At 48.6% G+C, this 27568-nt stretch overlaps 1 protein-coding gene across 5 annotated transcripts in view; it reads left to right on the plus strand.

Moving 5' to 3' along the window:
• LOC144948505 (protein crumbs homolog 2-like) overlaps positions 1-27568 on the plus strand; it is a 90809-nt gene that overhangs the window by 21756 nt on the left and 41485 nt on the right. For all 5 annotated transcript variants that reach the window (XM_078878036.1, XM_078878039.1, XM_078878037.1 and 2 more), the window contains exons 2-9: positions 5201-5554; positions 6365-6560; positions 7714-7853; positions 10950-11132; positions 11541-11654; positions 23221-23622; positions 24252-24887; positions 26461-27125. In XM_078878036.1, coding sequence (XP_078734162.1) covers positions 5201-5554; positions 6365-6560; positions 7714-7853; positions 10950-11132; positions 11541-11654; positions 23221-23622; positions 24252-24887; positions 26461-27125 — 2690 coding nt within the window. The remainder of the gene's footprint in view (positions 1-5200; positions 5555-6364; positions 6561-7713; positions 7854-10949; positions 11133-11540; positions 11655-23220; positions 23623-24251; positions 24888-26460; positions 27126-27568) is intronic.

Raw genomic sequence — 27568 nt, forward strand, 5'->3', positions numbered from 1 at the left:
GTGCTGTACAAGGACTTTTGTTTTGCTCAGGTTCGGCTCTTCGGCCTTTGTGGACTTTTCCAATCATTCCCTGCAATTAATTTCAAAACGGTTGTTTCGATGCCTATCCATCTGTACGTGTGTAGGACTATTGCACACGCGATGCCTTCCAACCAATTAGACTTTCCTTTTAAATAAAGTATCGAAACGGTATGGAGAAAATGCACTTTTAAAACTCGTGAAAGATTTTAACAGCTTGTTTTAATGTCCGTCCAGAGTGCTGAATGTGCAGACCTGTAAAAATGGGTAAATAAATAAATAAACACTCCGGCACACACAATGGGTGGTCTTGACCTTTTGACATTTGCAAGTGCAGTCACTTCAATGTGCACCCATTTATCATGCGGTGACAACCTTATTTCTTCTTAAACAATAAGACTTAAACAAAAATAAATGCACGCGACAGCTACTATTGAACGTATGCATACTTATATTTTCATGAGTTAGATTTTATGAAAAATTACATTGACATGACTGATATTAACGCATTCTAAACTAAAAACTATTTAAATTTTACCAGCTAAGGCCCACTGAGCTATATAGCTCTTTTTCATAAGCGACCTGGTCACATGATAATTGTTTTTTACCCTTTTATCTGGCAACAAAACTGACACCTTTTCTTACAAGGAGTCATGTTTGCATTGACCACAATACCTGCGATCGGAATGCTAACAAAAACACAACTCTGATAATGTATGCACTGTCCTTGGAATTGATTGGTCCACACCCGAGACAGCTTTTCTTAGAGCCTGTTAGCGTGACACCCAAACTATGGAACAACTTGCCACTTAAAATCAGACAATCGGAGTCGGTAGATATATTTAAGTCTGCTTTGAAAACCCATCTCTTTAAACTGGACGTCTTTCTTTAGTTTGGTCGGTTGCCCTGGTTTAGTTTTTATTTCCTGATTTTCATGTATTGCGCATGAGGATGGAATGTGCGTTATAAATTTGAATTATTAAATGATACCTTAACGAAGTGGCTTGTCATATGGAAATTTATAGCAGCAAAATAATCTAAATGCATATTTTTATTTAAAATCTCATCATTGCTCTCTCTCTGGTTTGATTTTGTGATTTTAATTCGTCAATCATGAACAGTGAATTTGCCACTTGTTAAATGTTCATGTATTTGTTTGTATATAATTGTGACAAAAGTGTGGCTAAAATATACATCTTTCATGATAGCCTTGCTGCAAGATTGTTTTTGCCATACTTGTAAGAAATACAATTCCCAAAAACCCCAGAAAGTAGCTGAATTTAAATATTTCTGAAAAGAACGTTTCCTCTAATCCAGATCAAAAGGTATGCAACATCTGCACAAAATTCCAATATTATTTCCTACCAGGTCATATTCCTATTTAGAAATGTATCCAAGCCTACCGTAAAATTCCCAGCATACCTCTGGAGTATATTACTATTGTTCAAACAAAGAAATCTAATGATTCATTTTAAATTGTGTCATTAATGCAAATTGCATCTTACATTCACTGAGGAACCACAGACAAGCTGGACGACTGCCAGGCAGTAGGCGGGTGCAAACAATTGCTCTACAGTACTCTACACGTGAAGATGTTTTGAGCCAATTAGTGAGTCTTTATACACGTAGGAAGAAACCGGAGCGCCTGGAAGAAACCGACGCATGCGAGGGGGCAACACTCTATCCCATACAGAAGAGACAGATGATATCAGTCCACACTTTGTTCTGCATTCCGCTCGCAAGCTGGGGTATGGTACCCTCGCTACCATGAGTCCTGGATTACAGGCCAAAAGCATAGCCACCACCGCCCAACTTTTTTTCTGTTGAATATTTTAAGCTCCTGCGCTCTGGCCCAGATAATGAGACAATTATCTGGCTCGCACAGTATCCCATCACTAACATTCAAAATATAAATGCCATGTCACATCGTTCATATATGGAATATACAGTGGTCTCTTCATCTCCAATCTAGAAATTGAATCAAATCGCGTTACCTTCCATTTGTGCCAAGTTTCTCCGTCACGTTTAAATTCGAAAAACTAAAGTTTAAAACATTTAAATTAGACCGTGGCAGGAACACATTATCGTCAGAATAAAGAAGAGGCGGTTGTGATTGATTGGACATGTGTGATGGAGGAGGGCAAGTAATCCAGATAGGACTTAGAGGCACCCAGGGGCTGGTGTGCCAAACAAAATAGTTAAAGGCGGTGGTGAGACTGTGATCATGGAATTGGGGGGTCAGGTGTTGACTGCAGATGTGAGGGTAACATATAATGACTTCGGTGACAGATATATCTTTATTAGACTCCCTCTTGCATGAATTAGTAAACACAAAACCAATATCGATGTAAAGCTTTCGTGACTGCAGGGATTCATCTTCTTGGTTCTTTCGGTAAAGTCACGTAGAAGGGAAGTAATAAAATAATAAAAATAAAACATAATAAAATCATTCTCACGACGTTTCGGCCACAACGCAAGCAGCCGTCCTCTTCACCTGAGGACGGCTGCCGTCCTCTTCACCTGAGGACGGCTGCTTGCGTTGTGGCCGAAACGTCGTGAGAATTATTTTATTATGTTTTATTTTTATTATTTTATTACTTCCCTTCTACGTGACTTTACCGAAAGAACCAAGAAGACAAAACCAATATTTCTGGTATAATCCGATTTTAGGAGTTGAAGCAATCCATTGAAAATGTTCATAGAATTTCATAGCAGTCGTATATTCCCAGCGTCGAAGAGTATGCAAAAATACCTGCTGTTACAAATGTCCACGTGATAAGCCACTTTGTTGAGCTATCATTTGTGGCCAGGCCGCTTCTGAAAAACAACTTCATAGCTCAGTGGGCCTTACCTGGTAAAATAAAAAAAAGATATTTATTATTTAAATAGTTTTCAGTTTATAAATAGGCACACTACAGTTAGTCCATCAGTAGGTCACGTATAAAAATGATAAGGTGTGTGTACTCCTACCTCTTCCAATAGCGTGAACGTGTAGGCTGAATATCCTCCACCGTGGCTCCCGACAGCTCCTTTTAGTTGAGGCCCTTCTGCCAGCAGTTGCTTGAGCAAGAAATTGCAGGGCTGCACCTTCACCATATATTGCATCACAGTCCACCAGAGGGAAGGCGATGCACAAGCAGAGTTAAAACCACTCAAGGCTCAGTGACATTGACCTCAACGACCTCCTGATCTTGATCTTCTGTCAATAGTGGTCCAAATGCTTGACCATACCGCAGGACGAAACACTTCCCATCCTGCTAATGTCCTCGCACTACGGCTCAGTAACTTTCATCGTCTCCACAAGTTTGCTCAATTCAAGAGAAGCGCCGACTCATTTATTTCCCCTTCAGTGATGCCACGCTATTTGTTGCTGACCACTCAGCAATCGTCCACTGGACATATGTGAAAAAGAGCTTCTTAGATCATCATATTTCTCGAGGATAAATACATATTTAGATGAAGATTCTGAATGGTGATTTAAAAGTAAAAACCCACACAATTCTACAAATATTTACAAGTGGGAGTTTGCACTCTCTCTCTCCATCTGTGGCCCAAATTGTCTGAAACTCCCTTCCCCCCACCCGCCTGCCCGTGCTATCCACTCCCTTTCCCCTGCCACTTTTAAATCTAGATCGAAAACTTCTTTAGAACTGCTTTTTGTGTTTAGTTTGTTGTCCTTCCCCTGCACCTCCGATTGGCACGGTTGGCTACGTACGGTACGAAAGAAGTTCAACATGCATACATTATGATGATGTGCAACAAAAAGCACGTGCAATTTTTACAATGATATTTCTCTGAGCCAGCACAAGTTGGTTCATGCTAGAGAAAAAATCAAAGCAGCTTTGTACTTAATGTGAGTTGGCAATACAGCGTGTCAAAATGTACATTTATGCAGTACACTACAACGTTGCATAGCCATCGTGTTATCGATCCTGAATAATTAACCCTTTCCCATTCCAACTCCATTCCGATGATATACCTGTACGTCAACATCAACGGAACCGGAATGAAAACTAAAAACAGGACCCTGCGGGGTGGGCTGGTAGGAATAATACTAATACCGGTACAGGGATATCGACCGCACACACACGCGCACACATACGCGCACACATACGCGCACACACACACGCACATACACGTGCACACGCACACACACACACACGTACACACACATGCACGCACGCACACGCACACACACACGTAATGAAGTTGTGTTGCTACGCTTCCAGTTCGCCGTGAATAACGATCCGAAGCCCAATAGCGCCCATTCATCACGCCGCTCGAGTGGGCCGGACACGCACGCACGCACACACGCACACAGTCACACATATACACGCACGCACACACGCACACACAGACACGCACACACACGCGCATACACACGCACACACACGCACGCACGCAAACACACACGCACACGCGCATACACACGCACACACACACGCACACACATACACACACACACGCACGCTCACACACGCACCTCTCACCTGCAAGGCAGCGGTCGCCGCTTCTCCTCCCACATCTCTCGTCGCGGCAGCTGTAACGATGGTGCAAGTTTGTTTTTATCATCAATTCCTCCTCCACCCCTCCCCGCCACTGTTCACCCACCATCAAATAGTTTCGCCGTGAGGCGCCGGAAGCGACGGCCATCTTGTTTAATTCACAGATCGCAGGGGGAGCGGGCGGCCATCTTGTCGGGCAGGGTCATGCCAAGTGTTTGCAGTAGGGGGCGATGTTGATACACGGACGGACGGACGGACGGACGGTATAATCTATTGGTGGTCTGGTCCACTTCGTTCCTACCAGTATAAACGAACTTTATTGATACCGGGGCTCCCACGAGGCCTTGCGGGAGGGCGTGTGGCACGGTTTGGCGCCGCCTAGTGCGGTCGTGCAGCTACGGTTCTCTGCGGTGAGTACAATGTTTTCATAAAACATTGTACTCACCGCCTCTCGAAATAAAATCGACACTGGATCTCTTGCGCATTCCGAGATTCAGCGGTGAGCGGGATCGCCCTCCCCCCACCCTGCAAACTTGCAGATGTCTGGAAAGCAAGAAAAGTGGTTAACGGCCCACAATCGGCGTCACAAAAAACATTTCGCGTGACCAAAAAAACCTTGTGCCGCCCGAAGTCCGGCTCGCTAACCCCACGTGATTTCCCCCGTGCCGCGGGCCCAGGCGCGACGGGCCAGACGGCGGTCCCAGGCGCCGACGCGTGCGCCTCTGAGCCGTGCCAGCACGGCGGGTCGTGCATGCCCGGCGACGACGGCGGCTTCTCGTGCCGGTGCGCGCCGGGCTACTCCGGAGACAACTGCGAGGCGAGCGTGGGCGGGTGCTCCAGCAGCCCCTGCCTCAACAACGCGGTGTGCGTCGACGAGCCGAGCGGCTACAAGTGCTACTGCGTGCCGGGCTTCCAGGGCATGCACTGCGAGATCGACATCAACGAGTGCGCGTCGGAGCCGTGCCTCCACGGGGGCACGTGCACCAACGGACGCGACCGCTACTCGTGCGCCTGCCCCGACGGATTCACAGGTTCTGTGCGGCGGGGGGCGGCTTCCGCGCAAACTTGTCACTTTGCATGCAATCTCGATTTGTTGCATTTGACACGGCTATTCTTGTCTTGGTTTTTTTTATGTTGTAGTAGTGCAAATCAGCTGATGTGTAACCTAGGTCCGCCCCCTTTGCAAAAGGGACAATATCACGTGTCGCGATGGGCCTATATTTAATCTCCTGATGAAATAAAGAATACTACTACTACTGCTATGTAATGCCTTTAGGTCATGGGAATTGTTTGACCATATTTCACTCTGCTGTGCTGCCCAAAATGTGGTTGGCGCTCGCTCATCCAAGCACTCTCCAGGCTCAAACCGGCTTAGCTGTTTCAGGACCTGATGAGATCAGGTGCATTCTGGGTGATTTGGTTACCGTCTATTGCGGTGGTTCTTCACCTGGGGTGCACGCTGCACCCCCTGGGGGTGCGAGATGCCCTTCCTGGGGGTGCGAGACATGGCCAGATTTTTTTTAGAAGGAAAATCATCAAAACACAAATTAAGCACAGGCATGTAAGTACAACTACTTTGTTTCATCAAAACTACGTATTCATTTACATTATGAAAAAATATATAACAATTGAGAACCACAGGGGTGCAAGGCTGCAGTAAAGGTTAAGAACCACTGGTCTATTATCATCACCATTGCGGATTAAAAGGCCCACGCTATTATCATTATCATCATCCCAATCGCCATCATTCTCACCACCGATGTAAAATACGAACACCCCCCCCCCCCACCCCCGCGAGTGCCTCCATTAAAACCCGTGCATCTCCCCCCCCCCCACACCAGGCGAGATGTGCCAGCACGACACGAACGAGTGTGCGTCCCAACCGTGCCACAACGGGGCCACGTGCGTCGATCTGGACGGCAAGTTCGAGTGCGTGTGTCCGCGCGGCTACACGGGAGCCGTGTGCGAGACGGAGGTGGACGAATGTGAGAGCGGGCCGTGCCAGAATGGTGGCGTCTGCCTCGACCTCGTTGACAGGTGAGAGGCTCATGCAAGCAGCAGCGCAGTCACGGCTGTGGCGAGATGTTAACTACCTCGCCTGGTATACAGGAGGTCGTGGGCTCGATCCCGACCTTGACGCCTGTATACTCGGAGTCTGCATGTTCTCCCCATGGTCGCGTGTATTTTTCTCCGGGTCCTCTGGTTTTTTCTCTCTACATTTAGAAACATGCGTTTATATTTGGCTGCGATAAATTTCCCCAAGAAAAGCCACTTCGTTGGGCTATCATTTGTGGCCAGGTCACTTCTGAATAAGAACTATGTAACTCAGTGGGCCTTGCCTGGTAAAATAAAAAATTGTTTAGTTTTATGGTGCCACGGGCTATAAGTTGTCAACGACTCATTTATATGTAAAAATCACAATTCACTCAAATGTATCAAAGCGTTTAAACACAAATAACTGTGGTAAGAGTGCCATGGATAAGTGAGGTTCTACTGAACTATACTTATACAACTATAATGATATCTTATATAAACTGCACACAACTTATTCTTGGTTCTTTCGGTAAAGTCACGTAGAAGGGAAACAATAAAATAACAAAAATATGAAACAATAAAATTATCACGACGTTTCGACTGCAACACAAGCAATCATCATATATACTGAGCCTTCCGTTTGTACGCTGCTGTCTATTTGAAGTTAACTTCATTGGCCAAATTGGGATTCAGGTCACCCTTTTTGCAGAGAGAAAAAACACGGACTCAAAAATGTGATGATTTTGTCCAATATGTTGTTGGTGTCTCACAGCCATATCTAGAATACTGGGGTGTCCAAACACCCGTGACACCAACAGTGGATGTGCCCATGCATAGCGGGCATCGCCACACTGAGAGCTTCACTTTGAATTTGGGTTTAAGCCGATTTAATTAGTTCTCAAGCGGAGTGAGATTGTGTTGTTAGTCCCTTGATCAGTAAGGACTGCACTTTACAAACACTATTCTTGGTCACGTGTCCAAAAGTGCAGTTTGCTGTACTTGACCTGACTTAATAACTATGATTATTTTCCGAAAGAAAAACATTTAGGATGTCGGGGTCCATAATTGTCTAACATTGCTATTACTAAAACATAAAAAGAGGCACAGTATTGAAATGAAAAGAGCAATCTTGTCAATGTGGTCGTCTTGCTTCCAGTTACACGTGCTACTGTTTGGGAACCGGATACGAGGGGAAGGACTGTGAGCTGGAGATTTTGGAGTGTGCCTCCAACCCGTGCCGCCACAACTCCACATGCATCGAGGGCATTCTCAATTTCACCTGCATCTGCTGGCCAGGTGGGTGTCATGGCGCCGAGGCTGTATGCTGTCTGCGCAAGCGTGCGCTGTTCCGCTAGCGACAGTGCCAGGCGGCAGTCTGTGGCATTTTTTTACGCGCGAAGGGCTTTCGTGGGTAATGTTGGGGATGTTTGTTTGAGTTTGTTGTCCTTCCCCTGCACCTCCGGTGCAAAAGAAGCTCAACGTACATATATACACATGCACACATTCATAATTTATTTTTAGGTCAAATCGCCTATGTATGTTTAACGCGTAGGCTTTCGCGACCAATATTATTCATAAAAAGTTTTTTTTGGGTTAGATCGCGTAAATATTAATGTTCTGTTAAACCCGCCACCATCTGACACAGCTAATTGATAAAGTTGTCACGTGATGAACAAACATGCCAATATATTGCTACTTCGGCAGCAGCACCTCCACCGTCGCTGTCGCAGAGCAATCCACAACATTTCAACGCCGGGGTGCGGGCGTTTCATTCGTAGGTGCAACCAGTGGCACATGAGGCAGTTGCCAGAAATCTGAACATGTCCTCCAGTCCCGGACCTTAAATAGGTGATGTGACGTCGTGCGGATGGTTACATTTCATGATTAGGAGTGTGAAGGCAATGCTCAGCGGGAAATGAACCAATGCCGGGCATCAACCAGACAAACGTCGCCCTCATGCCACTGACGCACGTGTGTCCGTCCGACCGAGAACGTGTTAATTGAAACCACCGCCCATTTGTCGTACATCACCTTCACACAGCAGCCCGTTTTTGTCAATCCACTGCTTGGGTGAGGGCCTCTGTGCACACCAGTTGAACCATCGTGGTTATTCGACGAGTGGTGGACCATACTTCACCATGCTCCGACGTTATGCATTCGCGTTATTTTTCGCATTCTTGGTTATTCAATGCTTCGCCCGAGGCTGACAAATGGGAGTAGGCGTTTGTTGCCTCCTCAACCGAGTTATGAGCCACTGCTGATCACTCGAGGTCGTGCACAAAATATTAAGATATTTTTGGCAAGCGTTCGAACATAATTGTGATGGTGATGATGCTTGTTCTGTCATTTCATTTTGCCGCCGTAGGTTTAGTCGTAACGCTTGCAAGTCAAGTCAACATGGCTGCTCGCTCGGACGGGCTTTGTGCAACTCCACATTACTATGGCAGGGACCAGTGTTTGCATTGAGCAACCAAATTTGCCTTTCCTCAAAGTGGCACTTATTTTGTTGACACGAGATGGTGAATATGACCAATTGATATTTACATTCCTTGGTCAATCTACTGCTGAATGAAGGCCATGGGGATCGTTTGACCATACTTCTCCACGCTGGTTACTGCCGGGCTGGTAAAGGTGTTGCCCAGGGCCAATTTAGATACCACTCACTTCTGATGTTTGCCCGTGCCGAGGAATCAACCAGTTAACATTAAGCACGAGCTTTCTGCAAACCCAGGATGACCGTCACTCCGAGGGGAAAACAAGATTGATAAACTCGGGCATAGAATTTTCGTGATTTTATTTTCGGTTTTGTTTCGTGAAATTATTGGTTACATTGTGTGCCGCAGTGGCGAGATGTTAAATCCCTCACCTGGTATACAGGAGATCGTGGGTTCGATTCCGACCCCGACACCGGTATATATGGAGTTTGCGTGTTCTCCACGAAGTTGTGTGGATATTTCTCCGGGTCCTCCGGTTTTTCCCCGCACATTTAGAATCAACCGGCGTTTAGAGTATTTGGCTGCTTTCTATTTCCACGTGATAAGCCACTTCGTTTAATTATTATGTGTGGCCAGGTTGCTTCTGAAAACGAGCTATATAACTCAGCGGGCCTTACCTGGTAAAATAAAACAATTTGTTGAGTATCGTTTTTTTTTATTCCCCCTCTCTTCCCTCCCTCATTTCCCCCTCCCCTGAAAATCTGGTGCTCCTGATCGTTGCTTCTATGGTGGTAGGAGGGCAGTGAGCCCCAAGTGCTTCCAATAGGTCCCCTAATTGAGGGCGTACAACTCCGAACTGTTACGCGATCGTGAGCTGTGTTTTCCTCTCGGAAATATATATATATAAAAAACACATTTAGCATGAGCACGTAGCAAATAACACAGGTTATGTAACATCACTAAATGGGAGAGGCGGGTGCTTTCTTTCTGCAGAAACGTCAGGTTGACTCTCAGTTATAATTAAATTTCTGCTTTGCACAGCACGAGGAAGGGGCATGCTGCGACTCATCGTGGCGAGCAAGAACCCATATATTTTTCTTGGCACATGCAAACTGATTTTTCATTAATTTCATTAGCTTTTACATGTTGGACAATGTTATGCTTCCGTGGTTTTAATATCATAACCGAGTCTCAGAGCCACGTTCCAAGATGCAAGGAAATAAATCAAACTAATTAACCACAATTATGTTCCTGATTTTACACTATCCATGTGTGTAATATCTCTGGGTATTCGTACTTGCATAAAAACAATTTGCTTTTTTCTCTCTTCTACATTGATGATGAAATGCTATGATTCAGGTTCGCACTTTGATTCGAGATTCAATTCTTAAATATATATAGAAAAAAAACACTTACGTCAATGTTAGTGGCCACGAGTAGCTGCACAGATCCCGTGAACCCTTTTACACGCGACAAGATGAGAACTGAAGAATATTGATTCTTACACAGGCGAATCAATGCTGTATCCATTTAACACGTAGTAGACTTACGCGACCAATATCATCCATAATCGGGGTTTTTGGGTTAGATCACATAAATATAAAATGTTAATGTTATGGGTTTACTCCCCAACACACCGGTGTGCTGTACTAATAACGAATTGCCATGTTTTGTTTACGTGACAAACCTTACTAATTGGCCGTGCCGGGTGGTGGTGGGTTAACGACACATTTATATTTACGCGATCTACCCCAAAATACTTTATTATGAAATTATGATATTCGTCACGAAAGCCTACGGCGTTAAACTGGCTTTGGCATTGATGACATCGTGATCTTGATCGTTCCAGACAGACGGACGTAATGATAATCGGACAAACGCAGCGCTAGTGCATAAACCTTATCAACCTCACTTAAAACTCCTACGACTCGTAATAAACACCAATCAAACTCCCCAGGCTTTGCGGGCGACGCGTGCGAGGAGGACGTGAACGAGTGTGGAGATGAGCCCTGCATGAACGGAGGGCAGTGCATCGAACTCTCCAAGCCAGACTTCTACGGGAAACTCTCCGAGCTTCCTGGGACTTTCCACTACTCCAATGCCTCCGGGTTCACCTGCCGTTGTCTGCCAGGCACCACAGGTGAGGGCCCAGACGACAAACCTCGCTCGCCATCGGTCAACCGCCGTAATCGATATTTCCGACCCGGTGCCGTGCCGGCGTTGGGTTGATCTTCGTCGGATTTGGCCGTCGGCTTTCACGCATTGGACGGCTGCCGCAGGATCCATGGGCAACTTCCAAAAGGCGCAGGCCTGCGTACGCGTTTTGTACGTGACTGTTCAATCCCTGGAACAATTGGCTGTCTCGCTCACCATACAGTACATACTTAATAAGCACGGAAGAATAATAGTTTACGGTCCTTAGTCAATATACTTTTGGATGGACACTTACGAGCTATCTGCCCATGGATCTTGATGAAGAAGTGATGATGATGATGATAATTAATTCAATTCCCTGCTAAAACGAGCGTGCCTGCTGCATGTCCGGCAGGAGAGAACTGTTCGGTGAACTTGGACGAATGTGAGTCTCAGCCGTGCCTGAATGGGGGCTCCTGCATCGACAACATCGGCTCCTTCTCCTGCGAGTGTGCCCCGGGGTTCACAGGTTTGTACGCATGCTCCGCGCAAACCGGATTCCACCCGGGGTTTGATTTCAGCCTGGTCTGTCTGGGTCAGCGAGCAAGAAAATACCGAACTAAACTAAAAACTAAATTTTTTTTTTACCAGGCAAGGCCTGCTGAGTTATATAGCTCGTTTTCAGAAGCAACCTGGCCACACATAATAGTTCAACAAAGTGGCTTATCATGTGGAAATGTACAGCAGCTAAATACTCTAAACGTGTAATGTTAATTCTAAATGTGTAGGGGGGGAAACCGGAGGACCCTGAGAAAAATACACATGACCACAGGGAAACCATGCAAACTCCAAATATACAGGTGTCAGGATTGGGATCGAACCCATGACCTCCTGTGTACCAGGCGAGGTCGTCAACATCTGCCACTGGAACACAATGTCCACAACACCTCTCGCGGTGGCTGTAGCTATGAGTTACTTGCCTCCTTCAGTCTCCCAGTGACCCAGGACATATCCAGTGACAAAGTAAAAACCCAACACTGCCCTAAATATTGTAATACCTACTATAATCACCCAGGAATATCTGTCCTTAACGCTCGTGACGACACTCCACGTCGACCAGCCCCCCTCATTAATATTCATGTGCAGGTGACATCCTCCAAATGGACACCCCCCCACCCCTCCTCATTTCGATTCATGATCATGAGCGGGTGACGTCACTCAACATGGAGTGGCCCCCCCCTCACAAATAATCATGAGCAAGTGACGTCACTTCACATCGAACAGCCCCCCTCAATAATAATCATCAGCAGATGACGTCCTCCAAATAACCCCGCCATTATTACTACCTAATATACTGAGCCAAGAATGTCTGTGTGCAACGTTCGTGACGTCACTCCACGTCGACCAGCCCCCCTCATTAATAATCATGAACAGGTTACGTCCTCCACATGGACCCCCCCCCCTCATTAATAATCATGAGCATGTGACGTCACTCCACATGGAGCACCCTCCCCCCTAATTAATAATAATGAGCAGGTGACGTAACTCCATATCGAACAGCCCCCGTCATTAATAATCATTAACTGGTGACGTACTCCAAATGGACACCCCCCCATTCATAATAATTAGCGACTGACGTCACTCCACGTGGGGGGCCGAGGCGTCTCCTCCCCCCTTCTCGGCGTCAACTTACAACCCTCAATATAAAGGCAGAACCCTCACGTCACAGGATCTCCGTAACGTGATTGATACATCTGAGTAAAAAGGACGTCATGATGAACAAGGAATTATAGCCTTGAAATGAAATAGGTCTGTGTCACCGCGCCCTTACAAATTGCACGCGCATTAATGCAATGAATATCATGTCACGGTCTGCTTTTCGCTGCAAGTTTCAGATTTACTGCAATACACCCGTCCTTGGACGGGCAAAAGGCTAGTTTATCTATAATTAGTGACATTCCACACAATGGCCGTCGTTTATAGCAGAGAAGAAGGGCCATTTCCATAACCCCAATAAGCATGGTTGGCTATGTGTGGTTCAAAAAAATGTCAACATATATACATGTACATACATTGCTTGAAGCGTCCTCTCTTCCATATGTGCCTCTTTAGGTCAGTGTCATTGACATTTGATGTTATCTGGGCTCATGCACCACTGTCAATGCCGTGTGACAATTTGTTTTGTTGAGGTGACAACTTAAGCCCCGTGTGTGCACCCATGTGCAGCAGAGGGTTGGTTTTTAATTCTCTAGCAAAAGCTTGACCTCATTGCACCCTTGAGCATGCGAGGGTTTAAGCACTCATGAACTCATGGACTCAAACTGATGCGCGGAACACCACCCATGCATGCAGTTTTTCCGCGTAGAGACCTTACAAAACCGACTTAGCGATAGGCAAACGGAGCGCGTGGTCTCCCACTGCCCAGGCTGGTGCTAATTATACCTTGCAAAATTACAGTGCCTTAGATTCTGGCCCTTGCATGGTTAAGGGTCATTGCTAAATCTGCCCAGCTCGTGTTCTTGTTTTGATTTAGTTTCATTGCTCGGCGTCGAAATGTGCCCTCTATGTTTACGTGTTTACATGCTTGCTCTGTACTCGTTATGTTCTACCCTGGGCACCTCGTGTCTGCTGAAGTTATTCAGATGCTCGGGAGAAATTCACTGCCATAATTGGTTTCCTTTGGGTTAGGTCGTGTAAATAAAGTGTCGTAAAAGCCTCCTCCTCCCGACGCAGCCGATTCAAAGAAGTGTCACGTGATTGAAATGTGGTGAGATTCCTCTCCGACAACACCAGTGGACGTGCTGAAGCAGTAATATATTGGGCACATTTTATTCACGTAACACTTTTATTAGTTGGCTGCGTCAAGTGGAGGTAGGTTTACAACACACACGGTTTACATGACCTCACCCAAAATAAAACCAATTAAGATTTTTAATATCGCTCGTGAAAGCCTACTTAGAAAACTAAATTAACCATTATTATTCGTTGGCCCCAGTGATATAGGGCGTGAGCCCGTGTGTGAGTTAAACTCATGACATCCTCAATCCAGGTCTGCCAGTGACACTCGCAGTAAACTCTGCGTGACCTGCCCTTAAAACAAAATAACGCGCACTTACTACAAGTGGGCTCCGAATACAAAAGCGATGGGCCACAAAAGCCAGACAGCCCCGACTTGCCGCCTGGCACAGCGCAGGAGGTCTCCTGGCCCTTAACTGTTGCTGAAAAAGCGAAACAAAGAGACCTCCCAGATTTAAAGCGCCCCAGTGACGTCACACTCGAGGCCTCGTGCGCGCAGCGACGTCACGGGCTTGCCCAATGGGACGCGCCAAACGTATTGGGAGAGTTGAGATCAATCTTGATTTGTTTTATTTTAGTTATACCTACGTGACTTTAACGAAATAACCAAAGAGTATGAGTAGAGTTGGCTCCGTCTGGAGTTTTACACTCCGCGCAGAGCTCTGCCTGCGTAACTCAGCGGTCGGTGACTCTGACTCGGGGTTCGCATTGCTGCTGCAGCTGCTGTTGTTGCAGCCATCGGACCGTTTCACCGATAAATAACAAATAGGCCGAACGCCATTTGTGCCATTGCAAGGCTGTTGGGTGACTGGACAATGCCATTAAGCACAGATGCAGCTATGATAAACACGGTACGTCTGCGGTGGCATATACAACTTTCGGGAGCTATTTCAAATTTTTGCCCATTTTTAAAAGAGTCTGCTGTACATTTGGTTATACAAGTAGGAATATTTAAAAATATATTTTTTTTTAAGTGAGAGGGCAGCATGGTTCAGTTCGTAGTGTAAATGTGCTATAGACCTGGAGGCCTGAGTTCTACCCCGAGCCGCAGCTAACATTAGTGCCAAGTGATGTCTGAACTGGTGACATATATAACGAATTATGGTTGTTGGCCATAATCTTGATTTGAAGCTTTCGTGACTGCAGGAATCCATACTCTTTGGTTCTTTCGGTGAAGTCAGGTAGGTATAAAATAAAATAAATATTGTATTTGTTGGACATACTTCACCAAGCTGGTTGATGCGGGTTGAAGAAACTGCAGATTAGAACCCGGTTCCTATACATCTGAACCATTGATGTCAGCCTTGGCAGGGAACTCAACTCAGCTTGGCAAGTTGATAGCGCAGCGTGCTGACCATTGCACCACCCCACAACAAGCTGGTGTGTCATGCAACATCAACACTCCACTGCTGGATGAAGGCCGTCGCCGTCTCACGATTCTGGGATGTAACAATGCAACGTAAGATAACGCAAGCCTCCGTAATAGAGTTTTTTTGGGGGTTAGATCGCGTAAATATATAAATGTGTCGTTAACACCCACCACCACCCGACACAGCCAACTAGTAAGGGTTGTCACGTAAACAGAACGTGGCCAATTCGTCACTAGTACAGCACTAGTGTGTAGTGTATAGTGTAGTGTACTATACTAGTACAGCACTAGTGTGTAGTGTATAGTGTAGTGTATAGTGTTCTATACTAGTACAGCACACCGGTGTGTTGGAGAGCCAAGCCACAACATTTACAATCTGAGCACGACGTTTCGCCAGTAATTACAACCAGCTTCATCAGGCGACAGCCAGCCTATTTAGCAAAGACAAAGATCCGCCGTCTAGCCTTAGCATACTATTTGGTCAAGTGCTGTGTATAGCCAGCACTAACGAAGGCCGGCATGGCACACGAGGGCGGTGGGTGGCCAACACCGCACGCGGTCGCCTTTGTCTCCCCCAGTGGCGATGTTCACGTCGCATCAAGGAACCAATTTGAGGCTGAGTCGACCTAGGGGAGTCCCAGGACCGGTTCAGATAATCATCGGCGTCGTCGGTGGCCACGAGCGGGATTGCGAACCCGCGACGCGAACCGCTCCAGACTACAGCATTCAAACATTGAGGGGGTGTGGGACCGGTGGTCGCTCCCTCATCATCATCACAACAATCCCCATTCACTCGCGGCCCGTCGCAAGGAGGCTGCGCTCAGCACGACCAGCGAGTGAGAGGAGCCCCCCCCCTCCACGCCCCGCCCACACGCCCCGCCCCCTCTACGCCCCCCCCCACGCGCCCCCCCCACGCCCCGCCGTCTCAATAGCCTCGCGAACGCGCGGGCGGCGAGTATCCGTCGCCATGGAGACCGCTGGGGGCCCACCGCTATCCTATTAGCGCGCGCTTGTGTAAGTGTGTGTGCGTGTGTGTGCGTGCGTGTGTGTGCGTGTGTGTGCGTGTGTGTGCGTGCGTGTGTGTGCGTGTGTGGGTGTGTGTGCGTGTGTGGGGGTGTGTGTGCGTGCGTGTGTGTGCGTGTGTGGGTGTGTGTGCGTGTGTGTGCGTGTGTGTGCGTGTGTGTGCGTGCGTGTGTGTGCGTGTGTGGGTGTGTGTGCGTGTGTGTGCGTGTGTGTGCGTGCGTGTGTGTGCGTGTGTGTGCGTGTGTGTGCGTGCGTGTGTGTGCGTGTGTGGGTGTGTGTGCGTGTGTGTGCGTGTGTGTGCGTGCGTGTGTGTGCGTGTGTGGGTGTGTGTGCGTGTGTGGGGGTGTGTGTGCGTGCGTGTGTGTGCGTGTGTGTGTGCGTGTGTGTGCCCGCGTGTGTGCATTTGTGCCCTTGTGTGTTTGTGCGTGTGTAAACATCGCCACTGGGGAGACAAAGGCGGTCGGGCGTGGTGTTGGCCACCCACCCCTTCGTGTGCCGTGCCGGCCTTCATAGGTGCTCGCTAACAGCACTTGCCCCTACAGTCTGTTAAGGCTACACGGGGGATCTTTGTGGGTGTGCGTGTGTGTCTGTATGTGTGTCTGGGTGTGTGTCCGTGTCTGGGTGTGTGTCTGTGTGTGTGTCTGGGTGTGTCTGGGTGTGTGTCTGTGTGTGTCAGGGTGTGTCTGTGTGTGTGTCTGGGTGTGTGTCTGGGTGTGTGTGTGTGTGTCTGGGTGTGTGTGTGTGTCAGGGTGTGTCTGGGTGTGTGTCTGGGTGTGTGTCTGTGTGTGCCAGGGTGTGTCTGTGTGTGTGTCTGGGTGTGTGTGTCTGGGTGTGTGTCTGTGTGTGTGTCTGTGTGTGTGTCTGTGTGTGTGTCTGTGTGTGCGTGCATGGGCAGTAGAGTAATTGGGGGCGCTCAGCTTGTGCGATTCACGTGGGCGCACAGCGGTGCAGCGCCACTTGGAGTTGGAGGCTTAAGGGGCACGAGGAAGTTGTGAAGCCAACAGCTTTTGTGTTTGTTGTGTGTGCGTGTGCTTGTTTGTTTGTGCTACTTGTTGCCGCTTAATTCGGTCAGTGTTGCCCGATGAGCTGTGTGAGTCGGTCGAGGCCGAGTTGGAATGATTCTGGCAGCGGACTTTTGTGTGACCCAGTTAGAATTAAGCTTTGAATGAAGTTTACAATGAAGTTTAGAATGCAGTTTACAATGAAGTTTTGAATTAAGCTTATAATGAAGTTTTGAATGAAGCTTACAATGAAGATTTGAATTAAGTTTACAACGAAGTTTACAATGAAGTTTTGAATTAAGTTTACAACGAAGTTTACAATTAAGTTTTGAATTACGTTTACAATGAATTTTTTAATGAAGTTGTTTAGAATTAAATTTACAATGAAATTTCCGCTGGTCGCCTCGGGGAGTTCGGATTAATCCTGGCGGATCAAAGCGGACTTCAACGTCGTCTGCTTAATAACAAAACGCAACTCACCGTGAGGATTAAACGCAATTAATTGCGTTTATACGTCGTGTGCAGAAAAGTTCAATGCGTTCATTTTAAGTGTTTGTGTCGTGAAGTTAGTTACAATCACAATCAAGCTTCGAATCCAGTTTTAATCATAATAAAGCTCCATACCACTTTAAAATTTTAGAAACTGCAGTTTCTGCATATCCGCACAGGGCCCATGATTATCAATAATCTTGGTCACCCCCATACAACTAATAATGTTTAGTTCACACAGCAAAAAATGTGATACAGAAAACAATCGTTTTCTCAGGTCTCAAAAATGACCACTGAACAATACCCATGTGCACACTTGCCGGTGCTGGTTTCAGTCTGGTCACACAATTCCCATGACTGTAATGGCATAGGGGAATGGGGAGGCCTTCATCCAGCAGTGGATTAACAATTGTTCTAAATTATTTACGAAAATAAACTCGGCATCATCGTCGGAGATTGATGATGATGATGCTTCTAGATTTGAAGCTTTCGTGACTGCAAGGATTCATACTCTTAGGTTTTTTCGGTAAAGTCACGTAGGTAAAACATAAAATTTACTAAAAGTAATAATAGAAATAAAATAATAAATCACGACGTTTCGGAGGCAACACAAGTCTCCGTCATCAGGTGGGACCGTCACAGCTAGATCTATTATTTTAGTAATTTTTAATTTTGTTTTTTCCTACGTGACTTTACCGGAAAAAAAACCCCAAGAGGATGATGATGATGCTGCCGACGAATAAATAAGAGGGAAGGATACGTCCTCGTTTGGATATGACGTTCGCCGCCCACAAGCCGTGCACACCTATTCGTTCTCGGGAAAAGCTTCTTAAACCGTTAATAAGCTTCGCAAAGCGCATTAGCGCGTTCGCGTTCGTCACCACCACCGAGACGCGGCCGTGCTGCCTCGGCGCGGACCCTGTCGGTGCGTCGACGCGCGCCTGCGACACAGAACCCTCGACCCGTGCGCAGCGGTCGCGGTGCGGATGAAGGAACGGTGCGGATGAAGGAACGGCGCCGATATCCACGCAGCCGATCGCAACGCGTGCGCCGCTTTATCCAACTGCGCGCGCGCGGCGAGGACGCTGCTGCTGCTACGACGAGACTACTGCTCCTGCTGCTGCTGCTGCGATGGCGCTAACGGGACGGACGTCGTTGCTACTCTTGCGTCTCGCTGCTCTCGTCGTCGGTAACAAACGAACGCGTTTTGTGAGAGATCTGCTAACCAGGCGGAGGTTTGCGCTGTCGGGTCGTGCCGCGCGTCGTTTGGGCACGATGTCCGGCGTTTCGCTCCACGTGCCGGGCATCGCGACCAACAACACGCGGTACACCCGGATAAACACAAAGGGCAGCAGATTCTTAATAACATCGTGCCGTTACTATTTTTTTCGCCGATTAAGTAAACTGTTTTCGAAATTCTTAGATCGGGGGTGGGGTCGGTAACCCAAACAACAAGAAGAGCCACTTTGTTCAAATTCGGTATAAAAAAAACCGCACGCAATGTTGCCAGAGCCGCAATGCACGCGCAGAACGCTCATTAAGCGGCGGCCCTTTCAAGAGCCGCATTGGCTTGCCGACCCCTACCCCCCCCCCCCTTGGCTGAGATGAACATCCCTCAGTCGTCACCTCACTTAAGTCGTCGTTGGTGAAACAAATAGAATAATAACAGTTGTTTTCATAGCACAGACTAGGGTGGTATTGCGATGTTTATTTAAATTCACGAATGTACCATTGTCGCGATTTAACGACGATTTAGATCCATTTGTCAATCGTGGCGGGGGTGGAAGGTGTTTGACCATACCCCACCACACCGGTGCTGATCAGTACTTCAGCTTGGCAACACAGCCCGGAATCGAACTCAGGTCGCGAGGTTAGTTAATAAAGCTAAACTATTATTTTTTATTTAATCAGGTAAGGCCCATTGGCCTTTTTTTAGAAGCGACAGGGCCCCAAATGATAGCCTGACGGAGTGGCTTATCACGTGATCATTATGAGCAGCCAAACACTGCTAAACGCGTGTTTATAAATGTGGAGGGAAAAACTGGAGGACCCAGAGAAAAATCCACGCGGCCACGTGGAGAACATGCAGGCGTCAGGATCGGGATCGAACCCACGACCTCCTGTATACCAGGCGAGGTCGTTAACATCTCCTAGCCACCGTGGCACCCACACCGCTCTACCCTTTCTCTTGCTTCTCGAAACCAAAGTGCCCTGTTGAGGATCTCGCATGAGAAATACTGTAATTGGAACTCCATTCGCAGAAGGAAACAGATGTAGCGCGTTTAACGCTGGCCTGGGAGTTTATGCACGGTGGCTAACACTGGCAGTGTTTGAGGGAGCCTGCCAATGGCAGATTGGCCCCGCTTACAGCTTGAGAGAGAGAGAGACTGTACACCCAGCCAGAGCAGCTTAAACGAACAGCAGCAACAGCGTGGGCGGACGAGTGATCATCTGTACAAACTAGTCTCGTGATAAGCCAGTCTCAGACCGTAACAATTAAACAAAGGTCACATTATCCAGGTGGCCTGGCACCTCCGATTAGCACGGTTTGCAAAATATGAACCTTATGGCGGGACCTCGGGTTCCCGAATAAACGGAAGTAAAAATCGTAATTAATACATTTATTTTTTGGCGACTCCGTCCCACCGCGCACACAAATGCCGCGACCCGCCTGGCGCAGATCATTCTGTTGTCGTGTTATGTCCAAGCGCAACAGCGAGGACAAATGCGCAGAAGAGCTGAACAAGCGAATGCACTCCATGCTCGGGTATGGGCAGGATCATAAGTCTTATCCAAAGCTGCTCGAACTGCGTACACAACTTAAGTCCTTTATTTGTCATAACGGTATGCATAATACAGTGAAACTGCCCTCTTATCGTCATTATTATGTGTGACCTACCAATGTCTGCAGCCAGGATCAATCGATGACAATCCCATTACTTGCAGATAGTTAACAGATGAGGTGCGTACTCTTTGGTTATTTCGGTAAAGTCACGTAGGTATAAAATAAAATAGATCACGACATTTCGGGCGCAACAGAAGCGTCCATCATCAGGTGGGAAAGCATGGTCTGCTGCTGATGCAGACCTTTAAAAACAGACCTTTTTAAACAGTCTGCATTAGCAGCAGACCATGCTTTCCCACCTGATGACGTACGCTTGTGTTGCGCCCGAAACGTCGTGATCTATTTTATTTTATACCTACGTGACTTTACCGAAAGAACCAAAGAGTATGGATTCCTGCAGTCACGAAAGCTTCAAATCAAGATTAGATGCGTTGTACCGTTAATTCCTCCTGTTTGATAATACTTATCTTGTCCGTATGCATCTGTGCAGATAGTTTTTTTTCTGTGGTTAAGCCATAGTCCCCACATACTGCTCGTATCAATGCGGATAAGAGGAGCGGCGACCCACTACTTAGTGGAGTAACATTGGTATAAGCGCTTGTTACAATATGAACAGCGCATTGCAAACGCGTACAATTTTATTTACTGTTTACAAAGTGTGTTCACAAATCCACACTGAGAAACACGATGATTGACAGAGGGGTGTCAATTATTTTTTCGATAGTGTATTTAAATAGAGGTACTGCAGGTAAGTAGTTTTCAGTTTTAAAGGCATAGTTTAACAAGACAACACTTGCCACCATCCTTCAAACCCATTGGTAAAAAAGAGCAAAGTTTTTGTTTACATTATAATTTCATGTTTATGCGAGAGCCGGGTGCTTATGGGACCCCGGGGTCCCGCCATAAGGTTCACATGGTGTGAAAGAACTTCAACATACATACATACATTGGTCAGAGTTCAAGCGCATAGCTTTGAATCGAATTTCTTCAGCCTCCCATTATTAAACTGGGCTCCCAATTGGATCGATTGGATGGGCCCACTCCAGGTGCCAATGATTGTAGATTTAAAAAATCACGATAAATTATGTATTTCACATGAGTTGGCTAAATTATAGCTCTAACGATAAAAATATTGCTTTCACTGCCATGCAATTAACAACTCTGTATGAGAAAAGTGTATTTTAAAAATGCACTTCCACCTAGCATGAGGATAGTGAGGTTAATTGAAGGGATCTCAGAAGTAGTTCTCTGAAGTCATCTTCCATGGACCGTTTTCTAACACTAGGTGATACACACTCCTGCGGGAGTTCTGACATTACGTCAATTGCACAATCGGAATAACATTGGGGGTGGAAAAAAAGCTAAATAAAAAAAGTAAAATTGGCTCACCCAAAATCAGAAGGTTGCAAGTAAAAATCCTGGTTTATTGGATACCTTAAGCCATCATTCCTCTGGAATAAGTAAATAAGTAACACTTTATATTGTACGATCTAAATACTGGTCTTTTGCTATGATCATTGGGATTGTACACTGCTGGCTCAAGACAATCAGTGGAGATCGGGAGTTCCCAGTGCTGATTGCGCTAGAGCAGTGGTTGTCAGAGCATGGTCCCCGCTACCACCAGGAGGCCCCCGGTTCTACCAGGTGGTCTCCAGTATTACCAGGTGGTTCATGGCACCACCAAGTGGTCTCCGGTACCACCAGGTGGTTCATGGCACCACCAGGAAGCCCTCGGTACCACCAGGTCCCCGGGACCACCATAGGTCCTCGGGAAACCACCAGGTTGTCCACGACGCTCCTCCAGGTGGTCCGCGGTGGCTGTGATGGAAAAGCGCAGGTTGATCCGGAAATCATGATGTTTTATATCATTTGTTTTGGGACGTTAATTCATATTTAACTTATATTTAATTTACAAATGAAATTAGACAAACTACTTAAAAAAACGTAATGCTAATTTACAAATGAAATTAGACAAACTACTTAAAAAAAAACGTAATGCTATGTTAATATTTTTTTTTTTATCTTGAACTAATATAAGTAATTTAGTAGGAGTGATATTTAGCGAGAGAGGTGAATGCGTTTTGTCACCAGGGGTGTGGGGGCTGAATGGTCTGCTGGAAATGTTTGCATCGGCTGAGCGGTCCGTGGAAGAACAAAGTTTGAGAATCACTGCGGTAGAGGAATAGGTACACGAATACACACACACACACAATGGAGATGCTGCTGCTGTGCCAAGATTCGCACACTGAACTTGCAATCCCGAGGTTGCCATTTCGGTCTCCCAGGGCGGCAGTTGAAACAATGGGTCAAACTTCTTAAATCCCCCCTCACCGCCCGTCCGCCTCTGTCCACCCAACAGTGTAATTGTGTGCACCACAGTTGATCTATCGGCAGGTCGCGTGCCGGGAGGGGTAAAGTGTGGGCACACCCATGTCTGAAGCAGCGTGAAATACAGAACGCCCTCGAGAGGGGCACTGGGCTTTTGCCTTCGAATTGAAGCCTGCGTCGCCCACGCACGCGGGGGTTGGCGTGACGCTCTCGCTGGCCCGTCACCGTTGACGATCGCCCCCAGGGAGCCTTTGCCGGGAGGACGTCGACGAATGCCTCTCGAGCCCCTGCCTCAACGGCGGGACCTGCGTGGACCAGATCAACGGATTCCGCTGCCTCTGCCCCGACGCCGACCACTTCGACTCCTACTCCGGCTCAGACCCGGACGCCGGGCGGTGGACGACCACGCCGGCTCCGGGCCTCGCGTTTGCCGGCACGCTCTGCGAGACGCCCCTCACCGGGTGCCTGGGCGGCGGCGGCGGGCAGGCGTGCCGGAACGGGGCGACGTGCGTGCCGACGCTTGAAGGAGGCGCGCACGGCCACGTGTGCCTCTGCGGGCAAGGTTTCACGGGCGACGACTGCGCCATCTCCACGACGATCGGCTTCAACGGCAGCGGCTTCGTCACGCTCTCCATCCAGCCGGCAGGTGAGATGGCCGGGGGGCTGCGTTTGCTTTCCAGGTTACCGAACGAATAGGTGGTGAGTTCGCGGTCATTACACACACAAAGTGTCTCTCACTAATGTCACGCGAACTCCAGTTATCCTGGCTAGCCGTCAAACAAAGACGTTCACCACATCGCGCCGCGTTTTCAGATGTGCTTCTGCGGCCGTCTGGAAGGCTTTTCCAATAATAGGAAGCCATTGGAGCTTTTATATCTAAATTGAAAACTCATTTCTTTAGAACCGCTTTTTGTGTTTAGTTTGTTGTCCTTCCACCTCACCAACCTGCACCTCCAAATTAGCGCGGTTGGCGACGTACGGTGCGAAAGAAGTTCAACATACATACAAAGGGTGTTGTGGCCTTGTTGTCAATCCACTGCTAGATGAGGGCCTCCCTTCTGCCGTGTGGTTTGTGGAGGGGGTGCATAGGACCGGTTCTCGCCACTGACTTTCGCTGGATGAATAAACATTGCAATTCTGAGGTGGTCCCTTTACCTAGCCTGCAGCAGATCCGTTGGAATAGAATAATCGAGATGAAATCCCAGTTACGGCGCTTTGAATCATTTTACGCATCCCCTAAAATGTCCAAATCCATGTCGTCACTCGAACATTCAGACGACATCGAGGCGCTGAATTTCACGGGCGTCTACACCTCCACCTCCGGGGTCACGCTGTCCCTGCGTTTCCGCACCACCCTGCCGGACATGATGATCGCCCACCTGGGCAACTCGGGCAGCCTCCTGCTGGTGGAGCTGCGCGGAGGCTCCGTGCACGCCTCCCTGCTCAACTGGGGCACCGTGACGGCGTCGCTCCACATTGAGGAGGCGGTCGCAGACGGCACGTGGTGGCAGCTGTGGGTGGCCGCCATAGACCACCTCTCCATGAGCGTGGTGGGCCAGGGTTGCCCCGTGGGGAGATGCGAACAGCACCGGCCGATCGAGCCGGGCACTGCCGACGTGGCCAGCCTGCTGTCCGACGTGCACATCGGCGGCCTGGCGTGGGGCGAGGCAACGCCGGCGGGGAGCGTGCCGCCCAACTTCACCGGCTGCATGCAGGACGTGCACTTGAACTCGCGCCAGCTGGTGCCCGGCCTGATGCCCGCCGGCTCGGCGGTGGCCACCACGGAGGACTGCCCCGAGGCACGCCAGTGCTCACCGGACCCGTGCGGGGGCCGCGGGCAGTGCCGCGACCTGTGGACGCACTTTGCCTGCGATTGCCGCTCGCCGTACACGGGCCCCACCTGCTCAGAAGGTGAGCGAGCGTTCACGGTGATCCCAGTGTTGTTGTGATGTTAATCATAGACTTCCGGTGACCTCACGGCCGCTCTGAAACGGAACGTTCCAACCCCGACTAGAATAAGCAACCCTTTTTGCCATTTGCAAAGGTTGTTTTATTTTAATAATAATTAATTATTATTTCATTTTGTGCAGCGTCGTTCGTGCGAAGTGCATCCCACAACGCTGTACATTCATTGTGTATATATATGTGTGATCTATTAAACTATTTAGTATTTTTTCTCTTAGGTTTTTTCGGTAAAGTCACGTAGGTAAAAATAATAATAAATGAAAATGTCCTAAATTAAATCACGACGTTTCGGAGGCAACACAAGTCTCCGTCTTCAGGTGGGACCGTCACAGCTAAATTTACTGTATCAAGTGAAGAGAAATCCAAGAGACAAGATCTTAAATACTGGTTAAAGGGAGGGGGGAGGAGCTTATCTAAATGTGGCAGTCAAGGACTAGGAGGGTGGGGGGGCTAGAAGGGGAGGTCCAAGTGAAGCACCTCCACAGGGATTACGGCCGATGTTGGCTTCCAAAACCAAACAATAGCAGCACTGTTAAACGCCGTGGATGTCAACAACTCGGTAAAATAGACTAGTACCTGTCAAATAAGATGGTACAAATATGCGTAGTTAAATCTTTTTTTTACATGGTTAATAACATCTTTCCAATGATTGCTCAATTTGTACCCATCATCACGGTTGAAGTTATGTCTATGTTTGTATATCTGGATGGCTTCATGCACAAACCTTTGATGGTAGCCAGAAAGTTTGCAGGGCACCTTGGTCTCGGAAAAGACAATATCATGATCAGCAATGGTGGAAGAATCAGTTTTGCCGTGTTTCAGATCTGACTTGTGCTCGCGGACCCGATCAGAGACATGACCTTTCGTTTCCCCAATGTAACAATCACCACAGATGCAACTTAGTTTATAGACTCCAGGGTATTGCAAGTCAGGAATTACATTTTTCACAGATGGGATTAGATCACGGATTTTATGTACTGTACTGAATTGGACCTGGGTCTTATGTTTGTTTAGAATTTTGGAGATCTTTTTGGTCACGCCTGCTATGTACGCATTTTATTGACCCCACAGGGATGATGGAATGAGTCAACCCCCCTATTAGCATTTTAACTCGCAGCCTTTCGGTTGCGAGCTGCTCATCCTACCACTGAGCTTCCCACTGCTACTGCTATGCAAAGCACATCGGGTGTGGAGCACCCAGTTTCCCGCCTCACTGTAATTGACAGAATTCAATGTAAAGCAGTCGGGTCCATCGATGATCTGGCACCCGGCACACTCCAGGCACCCGCTGGAGTGTATCGGATGCGCGACGACCACGGTCGCCGGTTCCGTAACGCTCCCCGTTGATTCCTGCGCCCGTGTTGAGGAGTCGATCGACCAGGCGATGACCGTCTCCTCTCGGCCCCCCACCGTGCTCAACCATCGCGCTGCAAGTCACAGCACGCTCCACTCCCTTCGCGCTCGAGGGCCTTAAACCCCTCGCGTTTCGCTTCCTTCGTCTTCTCCCGCGCGCGCACAGAGTACGAGATGGCGACCTTCTCCCACGAGGGCGTGAACAGCTACGCGCAGTTTGAGCTGAACAACCTCGTCGGCGGCGACGCCAATGCATCCTCCTCCTCCTCGCCCACCTCCTCGTCGTCCGTCGTCATCTCCGCGTTCGTGCGCACGCGCCGGCCCGACGGCCTCCTCCTCGCGCTGCGCAACTCCTCGTCCCCGTCGTCCGCGCTCTCCGCGAGCGTGTGGCTCGAGGCCGGGCTCGTGAGCGTGCGCACCGACAGCCGCCGCAAGCTCAGCACCACGGCGACCACCAGCACCAGCACCACCGCCTCGTCCGGCGCCATGCCGGACCTGGGCGACGGCGAGTGGCGCCTCGTCGAGGTCCGCGTCTCTCCGCTCGGGCGCACCACGATCGCCATCTCGGGGGAGACGGTGGCGGTGGGCGACCTGACGCCCGTGTCGCTGTCGGCGGGCGACCGGGTTTTCGTCGGGGGGCTGCCCGCCGACGCCGCTTTCCCCGGCGCTCCCGGACAGTTCAAGGGCTGCCTGCAGGACGTGCGCGTCAACGGGCTCACGCTCGAGTTTTTCCCGCTGGAGGTCGAGGGCCGGGAAGCGATGTCGGCGTCCCGGGGCAACGCGACGCTGCACAACGTGTGGTACGGCTGCGGCAGCGACGACGCGTGCCGGGTGAGATCACGAACGCGTGAGGGTTTTTTTTATTTCGCGGTTGCACGCTTGGCTCGTTAGGTTCGGACTGCGCCGCATTAACCGCTGGGCGATTCCCCTTAACAGATGTAAGATAAAGATCCCACCCGTATCGCCTCAATGGACTTTTGGGGCAAGTGCTGTTTGTGAGCACCCACGAAGGCGGGCACGGCACACGACGGGGTTGGCGGGCAGCAGCACGCCCGGCCGCCTGTCTCCCCAGTGGCGACGTTTACACAGCACGTCAGGTACTCATTTGCGGCTGAGTAAACCTAGGAGAGGCACGGGACCGGTCAAGATTATTCGTCACGTGCGGTGGCCGTGAGCGGGAATTGAACTCGCGTCGTCAGGTCCGTAGCGTAGCAGCGCGCTAACCGCTGCACTCCCACTCCCCAAAGGTATAAGCGCAGGAGCGCAGGGACACC

This window comes from Lampetra fluviatilis, chromosome 49 (genome assembly GCF_964198595.1).
Source record: "Lampetra fluviatilis chromosome 49, kcLamFluv1.1, whole genome shotgun sequence".
NCBI lineage: Eukaryota > Metazoa > Chordata > Hyperoartia > Petromyzontiformes > Petromyzontidae > Lampetra > Lampetra fluviatilis.